General features: G+C 37.7%; 1 protein-coding gene across 4 annotated transcripts in view; it reads left to right on the forward strand.

Moving 5' to 3' along the window:
• Positions 1-20,754, forward strand: part of astn1 (astrotactin 1) — a 279,541-nt gene that overhangs the window by 136,310 nt on the left and 122,477 nt on the right. For all 4 annotated transcript variants that reach the window (XM_048163182.1, XM_048163179.1, XM_048163180.1 and 1 more), the window contains 2 exons: positions 7,605-7,771; positions 12,490-12,684. In XM_048163182.1, the coding sequence (XP_048019139.1) occupies positions 7,605-7,771; positions 12,490-12,684 (362 nt within the window). The remainder of the gene's footprint in view (positions 1-7,604; positions 7,772-12,489; positions 12,685-20,754) is intronic.

Consider the following 20,754-nt stretch of genomic DNA (forward strand, 5'->3'; position numbering starts at 1 on the left):
TGCGTCACTCCCGGATAACCGAAAATGGGCAAAAAGGAGGGGGCGTGGGTGGAGCTGAGGTGACGTGACGGCAGCAGACAAACGGCAAGTAGTGACAGCAGCGGCAATCCACCTGTCACTCAAGTGGCCACGCCCTTAATTATGCAGAACTTTAAGGCTTAATATAATTTAAATGGATGAATTATAAAAAAAATTCACTCATGAAGGGCAAAATTAGCTGTATAGATCAAAACCACAATTTGTACCAGGCTGTAAACATTTTTTTTTTCTGCTGTAAAGTTGGGCATTTTAACATGGGACTCAATGAGATTTTGCTCTCTTTTGAAGAATGTCTCTAGTGGCCAGTTAATGAATTGCAGTTTAAGTCACTTCTGTATTGGCTTTAAGAGAAATGGGGGGAGTTTGCCGCTTGGTATTAACCCACCAAATAATTTGGCAAATAGTCACATACTGTATCAGTAACAGGCTAATATAGCATTAAATTTCACGTTCCTTGCAGCTAATTCATTATGATGGCATAAAATAGTGTGATCAAATGTACAGATAATACAACTAATTAATTTCCTCATCCGTGAACATGGTTTGTGAATTCCATGCTTCTCTGGATGGTGAAAACGACATCTCCCATCGTTCCACTCTACTTCATAGCGTCATCAAACTTCGCTTTTGTTATTGTTTTGAAAATGCGACCTCTGGCGGTGAAAACTTACATATTGTGCCTTTAAAAAAATAAAATAAATAAATAAATAAAAGGAAATAATCATTATAACCTGAGTATGTTTAGGTTCAGGTCATCCACTGATAGTAGAGTTCTCTGCTTCTTACTGATGCATTCCATCTCTCCATCGACAACCCCCTCACTATCTCCTCAAAAGCTGTTCTGTCTCCTATCATGTTCTGGCTGTTAAGCACTTCTGAGTTCCTAGTCAATACTTGGCAGAGGTCTCCTGAGTGCAAACTCTGTGGGAGTGATCCAGATGCTCAGCAGGGAGGAAACACCACTGTTTTTTTCCTTTCCTCCCAGGATCAAAAGGACTGTATCCATATCTGTGACTATCTGCTATAGAAGGACAGTCAGGGCCAGCAGGGATACTTGGCCATACTAATGTAGCGAGCTATAGTCCCTAAAGCAAGATTTGTAATATGACTGACTTTCAGGTTGACCATTACCATACTGAATGAGACAAAAAATATTCTACTGTATTTGCAAAAATCTTACCAGAATCTTACCCTTTTTTTTTTTTTTTCACTTTTTGTTTAATTAGTTTGTTAACTTTGACATTAATTAAATGTAGTGTTATTAGTGAAAAAAATAATTGTTGCTATAATTCTGGCTCTCTTTTTCTTAAATTTAATTTTAGCTTTTTACAGTTTAATTACACTGATTTGATCATTGCTTTGTTGTAGCAGTCAGTGGGCAGTGCAAAACTGTTAAAAAAAAGGATGACAACCTGTTGTTTAATTATCAGGGTTTAAATAACACTTGTTTGTGCACAATCTAACCATTTGGACGTTTTTGCATGTCAGTAATTCATAAACCTTGTGGTTTCTGCATGGGCTTATGTGTCAAGAAACAAAGAACCTGCCAGTCTTCCACATTGGCACAATTCAGCCCAGTTAATGTTGAATTGTGTTATGTGTGTGTGTGTGTGTGTGTGTGTGTGTTTTGGGGGGGTAATTATGTTTCTATAGCAACTGTTCATGACATTTTTCAGATTTACAGATGCAGTGCATGTCTAAAAATCAACAATTCATATGTCTGCGGTTTCATGTTAAGAACAATATTACAGCTGTTTTTATCTGTAGCTATGACTATTTTTCAGGGATATTATTCTTTATTCTCATGAAAAAAAAAATGGATAAATGTTCTGTCTCTTTTGTTCTTTCCCTCCTTTCTGGCATTTTGGCAGTTTTTAGATTTGCATAGCTTATCCGACAGTCTGAAAGGGATTTGTTCCTATATGACAAAATCACATGGGCAATTCTCTTAAGCTTTGGAAAGCTGTGGGACTAGATCCCCATTTGGAAATGAGATTAAAAGGCTCAGTAGTTCAGGGCTTTTTCAGTTTATCTTGAATTTAAAACCTTCATGACTTCTCTGGCATCATTAACTGTCTCACCATGTCCTCTGCGCTACAAAGTGCTTTTCAATCAAGAATGCTTTGAGCTCAGATAGAAGACTGCAATAATATTGAACTATGACTCAGGAATTGCGTTATTCACTGTTAGATGGACGCAAGGGCATTCCAGAACAAATTTGCTGTTTTTTTTTTTCTTTTTCTTTTCGTGAATTGGACAAGCTATGTTCCAGCTATTTTCATGCACGCTTTCCTTGATAACTCATTCTCTTCGAATCTGAGCAGTGCATTTTAAATAATTATTATAAATTGCCCATTTCCTCACACTAATGCTTTGACTCATCCATTCTTTTTAAATCTGGTCACAAAGAAAAGATTGGAATAGAAGGCAGAATCAATCACCGTAAATATGTATTTGAACTCAGTTGGCACTGAGGCATTTCACATTTTAGCCCACTAAAGAGGCTATTGAAGAAAATGTACCATGTACAGAAAACTTTTGCCATGGTTTTTCTATACAGTGTAGAGTTAAATGGTTAGTTCACCCAAAAATGAAAATTCTGTCATTAATTACTCACCTTCATGTCATTCCAAACATCTTCGGAGCACAAATTAAGATGTTTTTGATGAAATCTGAGAGCTCTCTGACTCCTCCATAGACAACAATTTAACCACCATTTTCAAGGTCCAGAAAGGTACTAAAGACATCGTTAAAACAGTCGACGTGATTGCAGTGGTTCAGCCTTAATGTTATGAAGTGACGTGAATAATTTTGTGCGCAAAAACAAAACAAAAATAACGACTTTATTTAACAGTATCTTCTCTTCTGTGTCATTGTCCTACACTGTTTACGTTCAGCTCTTCCAGGTTCTACATCAGAACGCCGGCTCAGGATTGGCTGACGCTGTTCACGTGAGCAGCATGATGCATGCATGTGATGCTGACGCAGGAGCCAGCCAATAATGAGCCAGCGTTCTGACATAGAACCTGGAAGAGCTGAACGTAAACAGCGATTGTTTTCAAAATATACAAATAGTATACTGTTAATGTTGTTGTTAAAATATATGTACATGAATATATTTTTGATGGGCTTTAATGTGTAATTTTTATATTATATTATATTATATTATATTATATTATATTATATTATATTATATTATATTATATTATATTATATTATATATTTCAATGTGAATATATTTGTATTGCCCAAAATATTATATCTCATGCCTCTTGAAGTTATTTATAATGCACTCTTTTCCTTAGAAACAAAAATTCAAAAGAAACAGACATTTTTAAAACATTTTTCGTATGAACTTACCTAATAATTGTTATTTTTTATGCTGCAGTGCACCTTTTAAGCACTGTCATAATGTCAAATGAGGATGAGCAGTTAAATCATGTGAGAAATTTCTGTCGAACAACCCTCCCCTTTCCTTGATAATGTCCTCTGTTCAGCTGATCAAACTGGGAATTTGTGATTTAAGGAATCTGCCACAGATGAGTTAAGAGACTCAGTGCCCTGTGCTCTCTACATTGCTGGTAATAAATCAGGTGTCTTGTCAGCTGTAGCTTACTGACAAAATCAATACGGATGCATCCAGGGACAAGGTGTGCTACTAAGATGCATTACCAACATCTGGGTTTTGATACCTCATACGAATGAGGTCAAGTGAAAAGGTAGCGGTCAGAAAATGTGTGTTTTGCACCCAACCTGCCACTGAAGAAACTGAGGAAACGAGGTGGTGAAGTTTATATATTGGTGAGATGGACCAGGGTGTCGTAACAGTAACCAAAAATTATTAGCCATTTAATTATAAGATAGGGTAAAGTGTCTTTAGTTTGATTTTGTTAAAGAGCTATACAGTTTTACTCTCTCTTAATGCATTTTTATTATAACAACTGTGTAGTCGTGAATCAACACCCACTGTGATCACAAATTATGCCCTTTCAACCTCTCATTTTAATGATTTTTGAATAGTGAGTGACTAATTGTAGAGCAGCTTGTTCTTTTGTAGAAATATTTTCAACAAGAGTATTCCAGTTGTATTTCTTTCTCGTTTCAAAATATGGCTACCTAGGAAGCGGTTCTTTTGCAGGAAAACATTTCTCAACACTTGCAGGTTATTTCATGTAAGCATCTTGAATCTACTGTATGGGCACCCGCCGCAAGAAAGAGGGTATGAAGCTTATAACTTAAAGTGTGAAAGCGCATTTATCCCATTTTGCAGGCAGGTAAAAATCAACCTGTCAAATCCCCTTTGAAGCCAAAAACTGACAGAAAACATTGTGTGAACTTGGCATCACTAGCTTGGGGAAAAACAGAGAAAATAGGCATGGAAGGAAGTGTAACTTCAGTGTTAGGAAGTGTTATTTTTAAAATTAGCAATTAAATAAAATGATATATGATAAATAGTGGTTTGTTTTTTTCATGTGGTTTTATATGTATCCTAATACCTAGTGTACATCATGTCTAACTTCAATTATCCTATTGATATAGGAAAACCTCATTCAGGTTTTAGACCTGATTCCATTCCCATTGTTTTTTTTTTTTTTTTTTTTTTTTAATTATTCCACAGAAAGGTTCATGTTAGAGGTCTACAAAGAAGACCTGAGACCCGAGGACCCGGGACCCGACCCGGGACCCGTACGGGTTCGGGACTATATTTTAAATGGTCAGCCGGGTCCGGGTCGGGTCCTAATCTAATTACTTCGGTTCCCGGGTCTGATTAACATTGTGTGTATACCCGAGCCGATTTGATTCGGAGATTACCCGGCCGTGTTGGGAGTCAGTCAGCGCTGTGCGTGTTTTGTAACTTGAAAAGTATGAGCCGGGAAATAAGGTGAAAAAACACGAGTGACCCCAGCCATCAGAAGCAGAGCGGGCGGAGTTAATGCAAGCGAACGGCAATCATCGAGTTTTACTATTCCTATCGTGTGCAACAGTAATGCAAACAAACTTCAAATCTCAAGAACTGCTTGTAGCCTTGCACATTCGCATTTAAATAACATAGCCTATTTCAAATCATTAACAAAATATGAACTATCACACGAATGTTTTCTGTGACGCTTAAAGCTTGTTTCAGGTTGCTCCAGCTAACGCGCATGTCTCATGCGAGCGCACTTTCTTTCTCCTCTTTTTATAATTATATAATTATGCCGTCTTGTTATATCTAAAGTTTTGGTCAGACTCGGCTCAGAAAGCACAGAAATGACTGCAAATAAAGAAATGCTAACGTCAGCGGCCATGTCACTGAACAAGCAATCGTAATTATAGTTCAAAAGGGCAAACAGTCAAAGTTATTTTATTATGTGAGTTGACTCGAGTCTCGAGATACAACGAAATAATACAAAACTGCAAAGTCGCATTTGTCATCGTGACAGCAAGTGAACTTTTAAAGCTGGAATAATGAGTGGATTAAGCATTTCAATCGGCAAGAGAGGAATAACGGATTAACTTTCTTGGCAAGTGCATCACAGTCAGGTACAAGGGAGAAAGCTATAGCCTACTAATATTAGGTAAGACAACACGTTTTATTTTCGGAACTTGTTTATTGACTTATTAATAGCAATTTGCTGTGGAATAGATGTGCCGATCGGGTCCAGACGGGTCCGGTCGGGTTCGGGTCCAGCTTAGACGGGTCCGGGTAGTACATTTATGGCATTTCTCGGTTCTGCACGGGTTCAACTTTCAAAATAATAGTCGGGCCGGGTCGGTTCCGTGTAGCACATTTACGGGTCTCTTCGGGTTCGGGTATGAATTTTTGGACCCATGAAGACCTCTAGTTCATGTCACTATATACCTCATAAGTTTAATACACATATTTTTAATATGTATATGCATATTTGCTGCACACTGACCCCATATTGTCTCTCTCTTCTTTTGGTAATAGCAAACATGGGGTTCTACTGTATATTAAAGGGGACCTATTATGCAAAATTCATTTTTACATGTTTAAACATAAATGTGTGTTGGCAGTTTGTGTATACAGCCACCCTATAAGTAAGGAATAATTGATGGCGGGCCGTTGAATTCTTAGAAAATAATGCACACCCTAGGTGGTAATGCATTATTATAGACCTCTGGTGTGCATTATTTTCTAAGAATTCAATGGCCCGGAGTCAATTATACTACACTTACCACACCTCAAGACTCTGTTCCGATGTTGTATTTCAAGACATTTGTCAGGTTTTTGTCCTTAAAACACTCTTGTGTGTGGGACTAATTTCTTGCACATCTCATCCCAAGCCTCTGTTGCTAATTCTAAAACGTCATTTCAGAACTACTAACGAAGGCTTGAGCCTTGATAGCATAATAATACCGTTGATACAGTTATTAACACATTTTCGTCTCTCATGGCAGCAGTGTGTCTACTAATAGCGAAACTATAAGCGTATCTCAAGAACCGCACAGTTATTACCTCGCTGGTGAGTCCATGTATCTTAAGTTTCTAAACTATTTTACTGATTAAATCATCAGAGCAGCGCTGACCAAACATTTCCGTTGCGGCTATTTTGCCTTCGTCAGGGTGTGTACATTTTTTTTTGTATATTTGTTTACTGATAGTTGTAGCAAGTGTTTTTGTGTAATTCCCTGATATGTTGATGATAATGCAATGGAGAGTGAGAGAGTTTATGGATAAGACTTTAATGCACACTTCTTGTACTGTTATATTCAGCTCTTGTGGTGATTTTCTGGAATGAAAACAAACGCTTCATCTTTTGTATGATGTACAAAAAACTTCATAAAATTCATCAGTTAAGTTTTGGCCATCATTCGGACGGAGTCCGCTACAACAGGCTTGTACTAGTAAATAAAAGCAAGATGACAATATAAGTTATAACCATAATTAAACTAAACTATACCTGTTCTATCTCCATGCAGCATTTATTCTCTGGCTCTGTAGGCATCATTGTCTGACTCCGGTTCGAACATACAAGTCTGAACAGTTGACAGTTTCAGTGCGTGAGATTGTCCTGTTTTGTTTTTGACGCTATGCCGGAGCATGAGCTCTTGAAGCTCCGCCCTGTTCTTGAAATGGGGTGGGGAGCAGCAGCTCATTTACATTTAAAGGGACACACACAAAAACGGCACATTTTTGCTTACCCACCAAAAGTGGCCATTTTAACATGCTGTAAAAAATGATCTGTGGGGTATTTTGAGCTAAATCTTCACATACACGCTCTGGAGACATCAGAGACTTATTTTACATCTTGTAAAAAGGGACATAATAGATCCAGTTTGACTGACCTGTACCACACATTGGTGGTACCTAGTAAAATCATTAATACTAACAACAAAAACTTTCAAAGAGATTTCAAAGCTATAACACAAATTAACATGTTAACACAAATACACAATAGTACAAGGCAAAAGTAATAATCAGTAACCTCTTCTATCAGCTTATGTATTATTGTTTATGGCTGTGTTATAGCCATGCATGCTAAAATTGCCATAAACCAAAGATAAAAGGGATATTATGACACATCAGAGAATGTTTGATTTTTTTATTCTCTCTCTCTCAGTGTCCTCCTGGTTTGAGCCCGATGAAGGATGGCACCGGTTGCTATGACCACCACATTGGCATTGACTGTTCTGACGGCTTTAATGGGGGCTGTGAGCAGCTGTGCCTCCAGCAGCTGGCACCTCTGGAGGAGGACCCTACTCTCTACAACATCCAGATGTTCTGCGGGTGAGATTACACGCTTTACACACACATACTGGACATGCTAGCAGGGCTTTCTCAACAAATATTTCTTTCATGGTCACAGTCTTGCTTTTTTAAAACAGCAGGAAGTGTTCTGGTATTTACACCTGCTATTTTTGAAGACTGAATTTCTGCTGTTTTCTTTCTTAATTCATGGTGGCTGTTTGTGTCTTAGTGTAAATTGCCAAACTTTTTACCTGTTCCCACATTTCTGTCTCTATGTATATTTAAATTGAGCATTTACATGGCTTCAAATTAAAAACTGGCAAACCTGAACTTGCTGAAACATGCTAATACCATCACACATTCACCTGCAAAAAATGTGGTTGGCAATGTGCGCAAGCTGAATTTACAGCCACTATATTCTTTTTCGGTAGCTTGCTAAAAAAATCTTTTGTCACATACTATGAAAATGGGAAAGAAGTTCCAGTTTATATTAGGTGTGACTGCAGGACTTAAAATAAACTCAGTGTCTTAAGTTAGGGGAAAGATTTTTAAAAGGTTTTTCAAAGAAATCTCTTATGCTCACTAAGGCTGCATTTATTTAAACAAAAATACAGTAAACAAGTAATATTGTAAAATATTATTGTAGTTTTAAATATCTGTTCCCTTTTAAGGGAACACTATGTTAACTCTATGCACATGTCAAACTAAGTCCAATGTCAGTGACGGTGTACCACAGACGCTATAAAAGGTACTCGGAACAACACAGCATCAGCTTCTGTGCCTTCAGAAAGCGCTCTGTGTCTTTGTCCTTGTCTATTTATTATAACTCTAAGGCCTACAAGGCATGTGAACCTTCTTTCTTCTGACTGAGAGAGCCCATTCCACTAAAAGTATGGTGGAATCTAAGGCTCTTCTGACAGGAGTTTCTCTCCAGGAGGTGTGTGATGCGGCAGCATGGTCCTTCCTGCACTATTTTGTCAGATTTTATAGTTTGGATTTGGACTCTGCACCTGGGTCCCAAGTGCTTTCGACCTAGACTGTTCGAGAGTGATTCACACTAGGACAGGCAGTTGGTATACCATTCCCATAGTGTCGTCAAAACAGATACAGCGTAGAGTTCCCTCAAAAGGAAACGTCTCAGGTTACGACTGTAACCTTGCTTCCCTGAGAAAGGAACGAGATGCTGATGATTTTCTCAAAATTGACTTTGCTGACTCTATCGACTTCAAACAGGTGTAGCTCAGTCATTTGTTCTCTGATTCCAACAAATCATTTTAAGGTTTTTTAATAGAGATTGTGAAAATTTGCTCACTGTGACTCATTTTGCCAGCACAGGTCACATATTTTAAAGTGTAATTTATTTCTCTGATGGCAAAAGTACTGTTACTTTTGAAACATTAAAATACATCTTCTTTAGTTTCAATTACTGACCCCAAACTTTTAAATGGTAGTGTATATATTATGCCTTTTTAAGGTAACTCAACTCAAATATTTTTCTGTCTGGTCATGTCATTGGTGGAAATGCATTTATTCTGACATGACACATCACTAACTATTCCTTCAACTTCCAGACTTTCATGTGCCAACTGCAGAGAATATGAATAAATAGCAACCTTCTTACACCTCCTTCCCTGCTAATACAACCTTTTTTTTGACCTATTCAGAGTCTCAGAGATCATTCGCTGACTGTTATAAGCACGTCACACCAACTAAAGGTGACAAATGTGCATAATTCTCTTTTTCTCTGGAGATCCTGATAATGTGACAGGCAATCTGAAGCCACTTAAATCGTTGTCTTTGTTATGGATGTGCAACTGAGAGGATGTGTCTCACCTACGCTGATGACAGTTTCCTCTAAAACTGTAGTATGTTACCAAGAGAAGTGAGACTGAGCGTTTAAGCCCTGACACCTCTTTCTCTCTGTTGCTTGTGTAGTACAGAGCAGACATGACAGCGAAGTTTCAAAGTTCCATAAATATAAACGACTCCTGTGTGCTGTCACTATTAGGGTGATACTGTTTTGCAGTAAATAAAAAGAATTGCCAACCTTAAATTTATGATGGATGCTACACTGTGAGATCACTACCTGTACTTCTGGGTAGATTTGAATGTTATACTACTGTAGTAGTACTACACATTGCTCTTTTTTATGAAGTGATCTCTTTATGGTTTAGAACCCAAGCAATGCCTGTCTGACAAATGCATGACTAGAAACTGATAACACTTCATCAATTTATGAATCCAAATGCATACATAATATATACTTTATACAACATACAGTGGGTACGGAAAGTATTCAGACCCCCTTAAATTTTTCACTCTTTGTTATATTGCAGCCATTTGCTAAAATCATTTAAGTTCATTTTTCCTCATTAATGTACACACAGCACCCCATATTGACAGAAAAACACAGAATTGTTGACGTTTTTGCAGATTTATTAAAAAAGAAAAACTGAAATATCACATGGTCCTAAGTATTCAGACCCTTTGCTGTGACACTCATATATTTAACTCAGGTGCTGTCCATTTCTTCTGATCATCCTTGAGATGGTTCTACACCTTCATTTGAGTCCAGCTGTGTTTGATTATACTGATTGGACTTGATTAGGAAAGCCACACACCTGTCTATATAAGACTTTACAGCTCACAGTGCATGTCAGAGCAAATGAGAATCATGAGGTCAAAGGAACTGCCTGAAGAGCTCAGAGACAGAATTGTGGCAAGGCACAGATCTGGCCAAAGTTACAAAAACATTTCTGCTGCACTTAAGGTTCCTAAGAGCACAGTGGCCTCCATAATCCTTAAATAGAAGATGTTTGGGACGACCAGAACCCTTCCTAGAGCTGGCCGTCCGGCCAAACTGAGCTATCGGGGGAGAAGAGCCTTGGTGAGAGAGGTAAAGAAGAATCCAAAGATCACTGTGGCTGAGCTCCAGAATGCAGTCGGGAGATGGGAGAAAGTTGTAGAAAGTCAACCATCACTGCAGCCCTCCACCAGTCTGGGCTTTATGGCCCGACGGAAGCCTCTCCTCAGTGCAAGACACATGAAAGCCCACATGAAGGACTCCAAATGGTGAGAAATAAGATTCTCTGGTCTGATGAGACCAAGATAGAACTTTTTGGCCTTAATTCTAAGCGGTATGTGTGGAGAAAACCAGGCACTGCTCATCACCTGTCCAATACAGTCCCAACAGTGAAGCATGGTGGTGACAGCATCATGCTGTGGGGGTGTTTATCAGCTGCAGGGACAGGACGACTGGTTGCAATCGAGGGAAAGATGAAATCGGCCAAGTACAGGGATATCCTGGACGAAAACCTTCTCCAGAGTGCTCAGGACCTCAGACTGGGCCGAAGGTTTACCTTCCAACAAGACAATGACCCTAAGCACACAGCTAAAATAACGAAGGAGTGGCTTCACAACAACTCCGTGACTGTTCTTGAATGGCCCAGCCAGAGCCCTGACTTAAACCCAATTGAGCATCTCTGGAGAGACCTAAAAATGGCTGTCCACCAACGTTTACCATTCAACCTGACAGAACTGGAGAGGATCTGCAAGGAGGAATGGCAGAGGATCCCCAAATCTAGGTGTGAAAAACTTGCATCTTTCCCAAAAAGACTCATGGCTGTATTAGATAAAAAGGGTGCTTCTACTAAATACTGAGCAAAGGGTCTGAATACTTAGGACCATGTGATATTTCAGTTTTTCTTTTTTAATAAATCTGCAAAAATGTCAACAATTCTGTGTTTTTCTGTCAATATAGGGTGTTGTGTGTACATTAATGAGGAAAAAAATGAACTTAAATGATTTTAGCAAATGGCTGCAATATAACAAAGAGAAAAAATTTAAAGGGGTCTGAATACTTTCCGTACCCACTGTATATTGTAATATTTCCATTTCATCTCTTTTCATTTGACTACAGTTGTAATACACACACACACACACACACACACACACACACACACACACACACACACACAGACACATACACAGGCATACTGGATTCAATGTTTTATGGAAACTGTTTTGTCTGGGAACTAATTTGTCTGTTCTGTCCTTTAAAATTACATTTTAGATATTTTGAAATATGTCTGCTGTGTCCATTTGAAAACTAAACTATTTTTATTTTATTTTTATTACTTTTTTTATTTTTTTTTTTTAAACAAAATAATGTTTGCAGCAAATCATTCACCACCAGATAATTTTAATTTGAAGTGGTTGGTTGTTGGTCCAATAAAAAAAAAGAAAAAAAAGGTTGTTGGTCCTGAATAATAGTTGGACAATTATTCTAAAATTATGAAAAAATTAATAATTATTTCCGCCATGGAATAAAAAAAATTAAAAGATAGTTACGACTTTTTATCTCACAATTCTGACTTCTTTTCTTAGAATTATGAGATATAAACTCGCAACTGCAAGTTATAAAGTCCAATTCTGAGGAAAAAAAAAAAGAGTTTATATCTCACAATTCTGACTTTATAACTTGCGATTGCAAGTTTATATCTCGCAATTCTGAGAAACAAGTCAGAATTGCAAAATATAAACCGACTCACAATTGCGAGAAAAAAAGTCGCAATTACCTTTTTAATTTTTTATTCAGTGGCGGAAACAAGCTTCCATAAATCATAAAGAATGAATTGGTGGTATATACAATTTTTGACCAACAATGGCAAGTATATTACCTTACTTTGGGCAGACATCTTCTCTCCTTTCTTCTGTCCCTTTAGCTCTCATGTCTTCTCATTGCCATATGTTTGTAGATGTATTGAAGATTATAAGAGAGGAGCAGACGGCCGCTCATGTCAGCCGCTGTCAGAAGCCTGTACTGAGGGAGTGGACTGCGGGGACACAGCTGACATCCCAGCCAACCAGACTGTGTTTGGGGACCTCTTCTATGGCTACAATAACCACACCAAAGAGATTACATCAGGACAGATCCTGAAGGCCACCTTCAGGTGAACTTTTACGATGTGCTTAATTTTACCAGTGCCAAGGGTGACAGATGACTTATAGTCACCCATTTTTTAATAGCAAGATAGTGCTGATAATGTGAAATGTGATGTTGAATTTTCTCTTTATCTTTCTCTTTGATTTATTAAATCAGTGGTTCCTATTTTCAGTTAGGAAATATTAATTATACATAAATGTATAGTGATCTTAACAGGCTTAAGGGGTGTTGTTTAGGTTTGGTAAGTGGAGTTAACTGTTAACCATAGCACATGTCCTTGGCTTATTTTGGGGCTTTTGCCAATTATATGGACAGGACAGTGGAGAGGTGACAGGATATGATAGGGAAAAGAGAGGAGGATGTGATCAGGAAATTAGAAGTCATAGTATTACCCGCACTGTGTGCACTACCCGCCCCAGCACGTCTCTGACCGAATGTGCCATACGGCTTTTATATAGTGGTGAGAATACCAATTTGATATTAAAGCTGCAAGCAGCAATGAAAGGGCCCTCGCACCCGGGATCACCGCCACCCGGTGGCCTTAGGAAAACAGTAAATAGTGGATGACATGCATGTAAGCGAGTAAATACAGGAGAAATAACTGCACAAATTTGGAAGAGAAAATTCAAAATATCTCACTTCCTGTTGGGTTTACAGATGTTGAACCCAGGGACCTTTTTATAGGGATCAGTGTTAATTTTGACAGCAAATTTTGATTTAGTTTTAGTCATAGTCTTTTGACTAAAATGCCATTTAGTTTTAGTCATATTTTAGTCATCGGAAATTGTTTTAGTTTTAGTCGACTAAATATCATAAGATTTTAGTCGACCAAATCTACAGTAGATTTAGTCGACTAAAATTTAATTTAGTTAAAGTGTAATGCATAAAGCATTGTCTAACAATACACAGATCCTATACACTGATATAGGTACATCTGATATTCCCCAAACTGTTTATGTTCACCCAACTGTACTTTGCTCGCCAAAGCAGACGGTTTTTGACCGTTCAAGTGCAAAAAGACACGAAAGAGCAAAATTCAGCATATTTTTTTGTGTTTATGTCTTTTAGTTTTCACTTTTAAATGTCTACGTTTTTATTTCTGTTATTTTAATACCTCAGGTTAAGGTAAAGCTTAGAAACTAGATGAAATAAAATAAGTTTACATTTTTATATATATATTTATTTTTTATTTCAGTTAGTTTACTTCAAATAATGAAGATTTCTTTGGTTTTAGGTTTAGTTAACTATAATAACCCTTATACTTGTAAAATATATTGAATAACATATCAAATAATGTTCTTAGTCTTTCCTTCCTGTGACAGAAGATACAGTAGTTTACTATGAATTAAATAGAAATTAAATTAAATACAGTTTATTGTGTAAACAAAATAACAATAATGACCAGGAAAAAAATTATAATTATAAACCATCCCGAAATACACCGTGACTCTTATTCTGAAATGTCTGCAGCCTGCGTTGTAGCCTATTGTAGTAGCAGGCTACTAATGAGGGAGATAAATATGCATTCTTACAACCTACAACACATTACCATATAAACATAGTGTAGTAAACATTGTCGTAATTCATCAATATTAGTTTATAAGCAATCTCTTGGCATAAATGTGTGCTATTCATTAATTACTAAGCAGTCTGAAGTGCTGCTGCGCGAGCCTGTAGAGCGCGCAACAGCGCCACGTTTCCTGCGGTTAGATCAGCACGTTACACTTCAAATGTGCGCATCTTCCACACAGGACAACGTTCCTGACTGGAAATCTTCCCAAATCGTCCCTCTCTTTCATTTTCGTCTCGTTTTTATTTGTTGACGAATATTAGAGTAGATTTTAGTCATAGTTTTAGTCATTCAAAACACATTTTTATTTAGTCATCGTCTCGTTTTCGTCCGTGAAAAAATGACGTTGACGAAAATTATGACGAAAATTATTCGTCAACGAAATTAACACTGATAGGGATTGGGCTGTTTCATGTGTCTACCGAATTTCATACTTGTACGTGAAATGTAGCGTGAAGGGCGCTTAATTGAAATTTTGTAGGTGGCGCTATCGAGCCATTTTGCCACACCTAATTCTGAAACCCATAGCAGACATAAATTTTCACCACTTCTGATGCGTGTGTTTTAGCATGTTTAGGCCCTCAAAAATGTGATTAATTTCAGAGAAGAAGAATAAATGACTGACCAATTACAATAGGGTCCTCACACCATCAGTGCTCAGGCCCTAAAAAGTCTCTAATACTCAACATATTATTATATTATATTATATTATATTATATTATATTATATTATATTATATTATATTATATTATATTATATTATATTATATTATATTATTATATATTGTACTATTACATTGCACTACATTTGAATGCTTTGATATTAATTGCATAAACTGTATGTTCAGTATGTTCTGCTATCACAGTATGTTCGTCTGGAATATACTGTACGGCAGGTCTTAAATGCGCTGCACTTACACTATCCAATCATCAAGGCTAATTTAACAAAAGCAAAAATCCTGTGATATACAGCACAGCAGAATCTCTGTCTAGCTACACACAAAGTACTCTTTGAAGGTTACTTTAATTGAAAGAGTCCTGTGATGTGCTCTGGTCAGCTCGACCTAAAGGTCACCATGCAAAGTTGTCAACGGCCTTTAAATTAAACACAGACACTTAAAGACACCGTTTCCTGCAGCAGTTTATCCATTTACTCCAGATGGTTTGATTGGCACGGTAGGGGAGGAGGGAGGCCTGAGTGATGGAGAAATACTGGGAGGAGAGTTAATATTATCAAGAAGCTAAATCTCAGAAGCTCTGATCTCATTTGGAGGCACCCGGAGAGAGGTTGGGTTTAGACAGCCTTTGAAAAGCACAGCCGGCCCTCATGCTCTAGGACTTACTCTCTGCTGTTCTCTTCACCTTTTGAGAATCCTTGGGCCTAATGTGAGCTCTAATTATGTGGAATAGCGAGAAGTAAATTAAAAGTGACCATAAGCAAGTTTGGTTTAAATGGGGCTTAATTGGGCCAGCTGAAACTACTGGATCTTCAGCTGAACAAAAGGAGGTTACGGCAAGTTCATTAATCCTTCAAAGAGTATCGCAGGGCTGCGACAATTAATTTCAGACCTGAGGAAATAGTCGAAATTCTGGTGCTCAGGAGAAGCAACAGCAGGAAATGAAATGTTTGATCTTCTAGGTTGAGGAATGGAAATCTTTAAAGTAAACAGTGTGGATAAACAAAGCAGTTTTATGATTGACTGATTGATTGATTCTGAGACAAATGCATGCCTTTTGGTTAATTAAGGTAAGATTATCTGATCTAATATGAAAAAGTCAAGATTTCAGTTGATTGATTTTTGTGGTTAAATGTATGTTTTGTTTTGTTTTTTTCACCCTGAGGGAGGAAATACACTAAGAACAAATTGTATTCAGTAACATGCCATTTATTTGTATGCACTGTTTGTGCTGTTTTAGTGCCTCATTTATTAAAGAAATTATGCAAATCCTTTGCAGTACACCCACAATATATGTGCTGGACAGATATAGAGGATTAGGCAGACTGCCACAATCTGGCTTGATTTAATGGATCCAGACACCTGGATTGACTCTTTAAAACACAGAATTCAGCTTTGCCATCATAGGAATAATAATATTTTACAATATTACTGTATTTTTGACATAAAAATATTTGACCAGTAGTGCATATTCCCAGTTTAGCAAAACACGTATTGTGCCAGGCAAGTAGTATTTTCTGAATATTGTTTATAATAGGTCTAATTCACATAGAAAAAAAAAGGGTGTATTTGTGCTGATATTACAGTGCAATTTTAACACATTTGGTACCATGATTAATGGATTTCGAGTGCTTGTTAATTAAGGCAAAGGTATTTGTGCTGAAATACTGCATGCAAAAGTGGCACCACTGTTTAGTGAACTCACCCCTGAGTCTTCTCTAAAAGAGGAAGTGAGATGTAAAATGGCAAATGATTCATATTTTGATATTACATCAACTCACATGCATGCGATATACACATACATTCAGGAGAAATTAAACATATACTTACAGAGGTATCTCTGATTCATCTCTTTCCAAAATGATGCAACAGGGAAAACAGCGAACAACTGCCAGATAAAACCCATCCAGAGAGTTTGAAGTTGTTTATTATTCTGTTTTAAACTTACACATGCTGTGTGTTTCCTTTGGCGTGTCACCAAAAGTTACTACCCACAAGTCTGGGTTGTCACACAACAGCTGCTTTTACGATCTGACTCATATCTGAAAGTCATGGAAATACATTTTCATGCTGTTTAATCCGGAATGTGAGGTGCAACACATTTCCTGTGACAACCTGCCCAAAAGACAATGCAGAATGAATTAGCTCCTGTTTGATGCTTTTCATGCCAGTGGAGTTCTCTGACAGATGAACATGCCATTTTGAAAGCCCCGTATTGCTGCGAGGGTGTGCTGTTGGATCTTTGCTTTCTCTGTAAAGGAACTTTTGTGATGAAATGCAGAGGACAGTCAGGACACAAGGGAACCTAGAAGGCAGATTTATTGAGGTTGCTTTTCATAGGCAAGATAATCTGGACATGGAAGTGTTTGAAGTGAACTGTTTGAGATCATATTGAAAATTCTGACTTGAATTTTATGGCGGGCCGGAAGGTCCAAAAATATGGCTACCGACTTGTCGCGGGAATTCACTATACAATTGCCAGTAGCCACTGAGTTTACCACTGATAGGCCGGCGGTGCATCTGCATACACACTCTCCTCACGCAGCGAACGACTCACTTTCCTCACACAGCTGACCACTGACTCTCCTCAGCCGGCGACTCACTTTCCTCACGCAGCGGACAAATCACTTTCCTCACGCAGCCGGCGACTCACTTTCCTCACGCAGCGGACGAATCACTTTCCTCACGCAGCCGGCGACTCACTTTCCTCACGCAGCCGGCGACTCACTTTCCGCAGCCGGCGACTCACTTTCCGCAGCCGGCGAGTCACTTTCCGCAGCCGGCGAGTCACTTTCCGCAGCCGGCGACTCACTTTCCGCAGCCGGCGACTCACTTTCTGCAGCCGGCGACTCACTTTCCTCACGCAGCATTAACTCTCCTCACGTTTCTTTTCAAATACTGTGATGGTGCAATAACTAACTACATCAAGTAAAATTGATCATTTTTGTGTTGTAAATGTAATTTATTCTGAAGCAATATTCCCATCAGTGTTCTGTAAACTGTTACTGTTAAGATGTAAACTGTTAATCATCAGATTTGTATATGCCCCTTAAAGGGATAGGTCAATCAAAATAAAAAATTCTGTCGTCATTGACTTACCTTCTAGTTGTTCCGAACCTGTATGAGTTTCTTTCTTCTGTTGAACTAAAAATATATTTTGAATGTCAGTAAACAAACAGCTGACTGTAGAGAGTGACTTTCATAGTAGGAAAAAAAAAAAAAATATGGAAGTCACTGGCTACCATCAACTGGTTACTGACATTCTTCAAAATATCATCCTTTTTCTTTCTTCTGTTGAACTAAACTCATATAGGTTTGGAACAAACTAGAGTGTAAGTCAATGATGACAGAATTATCATTTAGGTTTAACTGTCCCTTGGAATTGATTGTCATGGCATTTTTTATTTTTTTTTTTACCTTTATAAAAAGGTAATTTTCCCCTAACCTTGGCTATCAATCTCATGTTAATTAGAATAACTCACTCTAGGGCTTTTATTATTTTTTCCACGGCAGAGGAAACAGAATCTGCATCAGAAGTGGCATTTAGATGCATGTATAAAATTGAATATGAATGTGCAAAACAAGCATGAAAAACACTGTTTAACAACTTTACAATAAAGATATATAAAGCTTTTGTGGATTTTACAAATTATCTTTATACAATATATACAATATTCTGAAAAAGTGACATTTCCCTTTTTGCAAAGTTCAGATGTTGATAAAATATATAACTTTAACTAAAGATAAATTTTTGATTTGCAGCTGTCATGCTTAAACACTGGTTCTGCAGATTTTTGACATTTCAAATTTGCATTGTTTTTGTAACCATCACATTAGTTTATGGTATACGCTACTTTCATGTTTTTTTAAAAAAAAAAATTTAATCAGCTTACAACAGATTCCTTATTTGATAACACTATTCAAAAGAGCATTCACTACAAATAACATTTTAAACAAGGCACCAACAGCTTGGGCCCCTAAACAGTGACTGTTTCACTGAGTCTAATGTGATGGTTACAAAAACAATGCAATTTTGAAATGTCAAAAATCTGCAGAACCAGTGTTTAAGCATGACAGCTGCAAATCAAAAATGTATCTTTAGTTAAAGTTATATATTTTATCAACATTTGAACTTTGCAAAAAGGGAAATGTCACTTTTTCAGAATATTGTATATTAAAGATAATTTGTAAAATCCACAAAAGCTTTATAGATCTTTATTGTAAAGTTGTTAAACAGTGTTTTTCATGCTTGTTTTGCACATTCATATTCAATTTTATACATGCATCTAATGCCACTTCTGATGCAGATTCTGTTTCCTCTGCCGTGGAAAAAATAACGGTAAAAGCCCTACAGTGAGTTATTCTAATTAACATGAGACTGATAGCCAAGGTTAGGGGAAAAGTACCTTTTTAAAAAGGTAAAAAAAAAAAAAAAAATGCCATGACAATCAATTTCAAGGGATCGTTAAACCTGTGATAATTGATGATAATAATGATAATGATAATTCTGTCATCATTGACTTACACTCTAGTTTGTTCCAAACCTATATGAGTTTAGTTCAACAGAAGAAAGAAAAAGGATGATATTTTGAAGAATGTCAGTAACCAGTTGATGGTAGCCAGTGACTTCCATATTTTTTTTTTTTTTCCTACTATGAAAGTCACTCTCTACAGTCAGCTGTTTGTTTACTGACATTCAAAATATATTTTTAGTTCAACAGAAGAAAGAAACTCATACAGGTTCGGAACAACTAGAAGGTAAGTCAATGATGACAGAATTTTTATTTTTGATTGACCTATCCCTTTAAGGGGCATATACAAATCTGATGATTAACAGTTTACATCTTAACAGTAACAGTTTACAGAACACTGATGGGAATATTGCTTCAGAATAAATTACATTTACAACACAAAAATGATCAATTTTACTAGATGTAGTTAGTTATTGCACCATCACAGTATTTGAAAAGAAACGTGAGGAGAGTTAATGCTGCGTGAGGAAAGTGAGTCGCCGGCTGCAGAAAGTGACTCGCCGGCTGCGGAAAGTGAGTCGCCGGCTGCAGAAAGTGACTCGCCGGCTGCGGAAAGTGACTCGCCGGCTGCGGAAAGTGAGTCGTCGGCTGCGGAAAGTGAGTCGCCGGCTGCGTGAGGAAAGTGAGTCGCCGGCTGCGTGAGGAAAGTGATTCGTCCGCTGCGTGAGGAAAGTGAGTCGCCGGCTGCGTGAGGAAAGTGATTCGTCCGCTGCGTGAGGAAAGTGAGTCGCCGGCTGAGGAGAGTCAGTGGTCAGCTGTGTGAGGAAAGTGAGTCGTTCGTTGCGTGAGGAAAGTGAGTCGCCGGCTGAGGAGAGTCAGTGGTCAGCTGCGTGAGGAAAGTGAGTCGTTCGCTGCGTGAGGAAAGTGAGTCGCCGGCTGAGGAGAGTCAGTGGTGAGTGGTGAGTCGCTGCGTGAGGAGAGTGTGTATGCAGATGCACCGCCGGCCTATCAGTGGTAAACTCAGTGGCTGCTGGCAATTGTATAGTGAATTCCCGCGACAAGTCGGTAGCCATATTTTTGGACCTTCCGGCCCGCCATAGAATTTAGAATCTAGTGTTTTGGGAAAGGTCTTAATTTGGTCTGGGATACTTCACCCAAACATGAAAATCCTTTTTTTTTTTTTTCTCTTTATTTTATGTGGAACAAAAAAGAAGATATTTTAAAAAATATGTTGTTTTTAATTTTGTCAATACAATAAAAGTCTTTTTTTTTTTTTAAAATAAATAAATAAATAAATAAAGACCTACAACATTATCATCTCCTCAACATCAATACCTTTAAAGGTGCCCTAGAATTAAA

The sequence above is a fragment of the Megalobrama amblycephala genome, linkage group LG17, assembly GCF_018812025.1.
Source record: "Megalobrama amblycephala isolate DHTTF-2021 linkage group LG17, ASM1881202v1, whole genome shotgun sequence".
In the NCBI taxonomy this organism is placed as follows: domain Eukaryota; kingdom Metazoa; phylum Chordata; class Actinopteri; order Cypriniformes; family Xenocyprididae; genus Megalobrama; species Megalobrama amblycephala.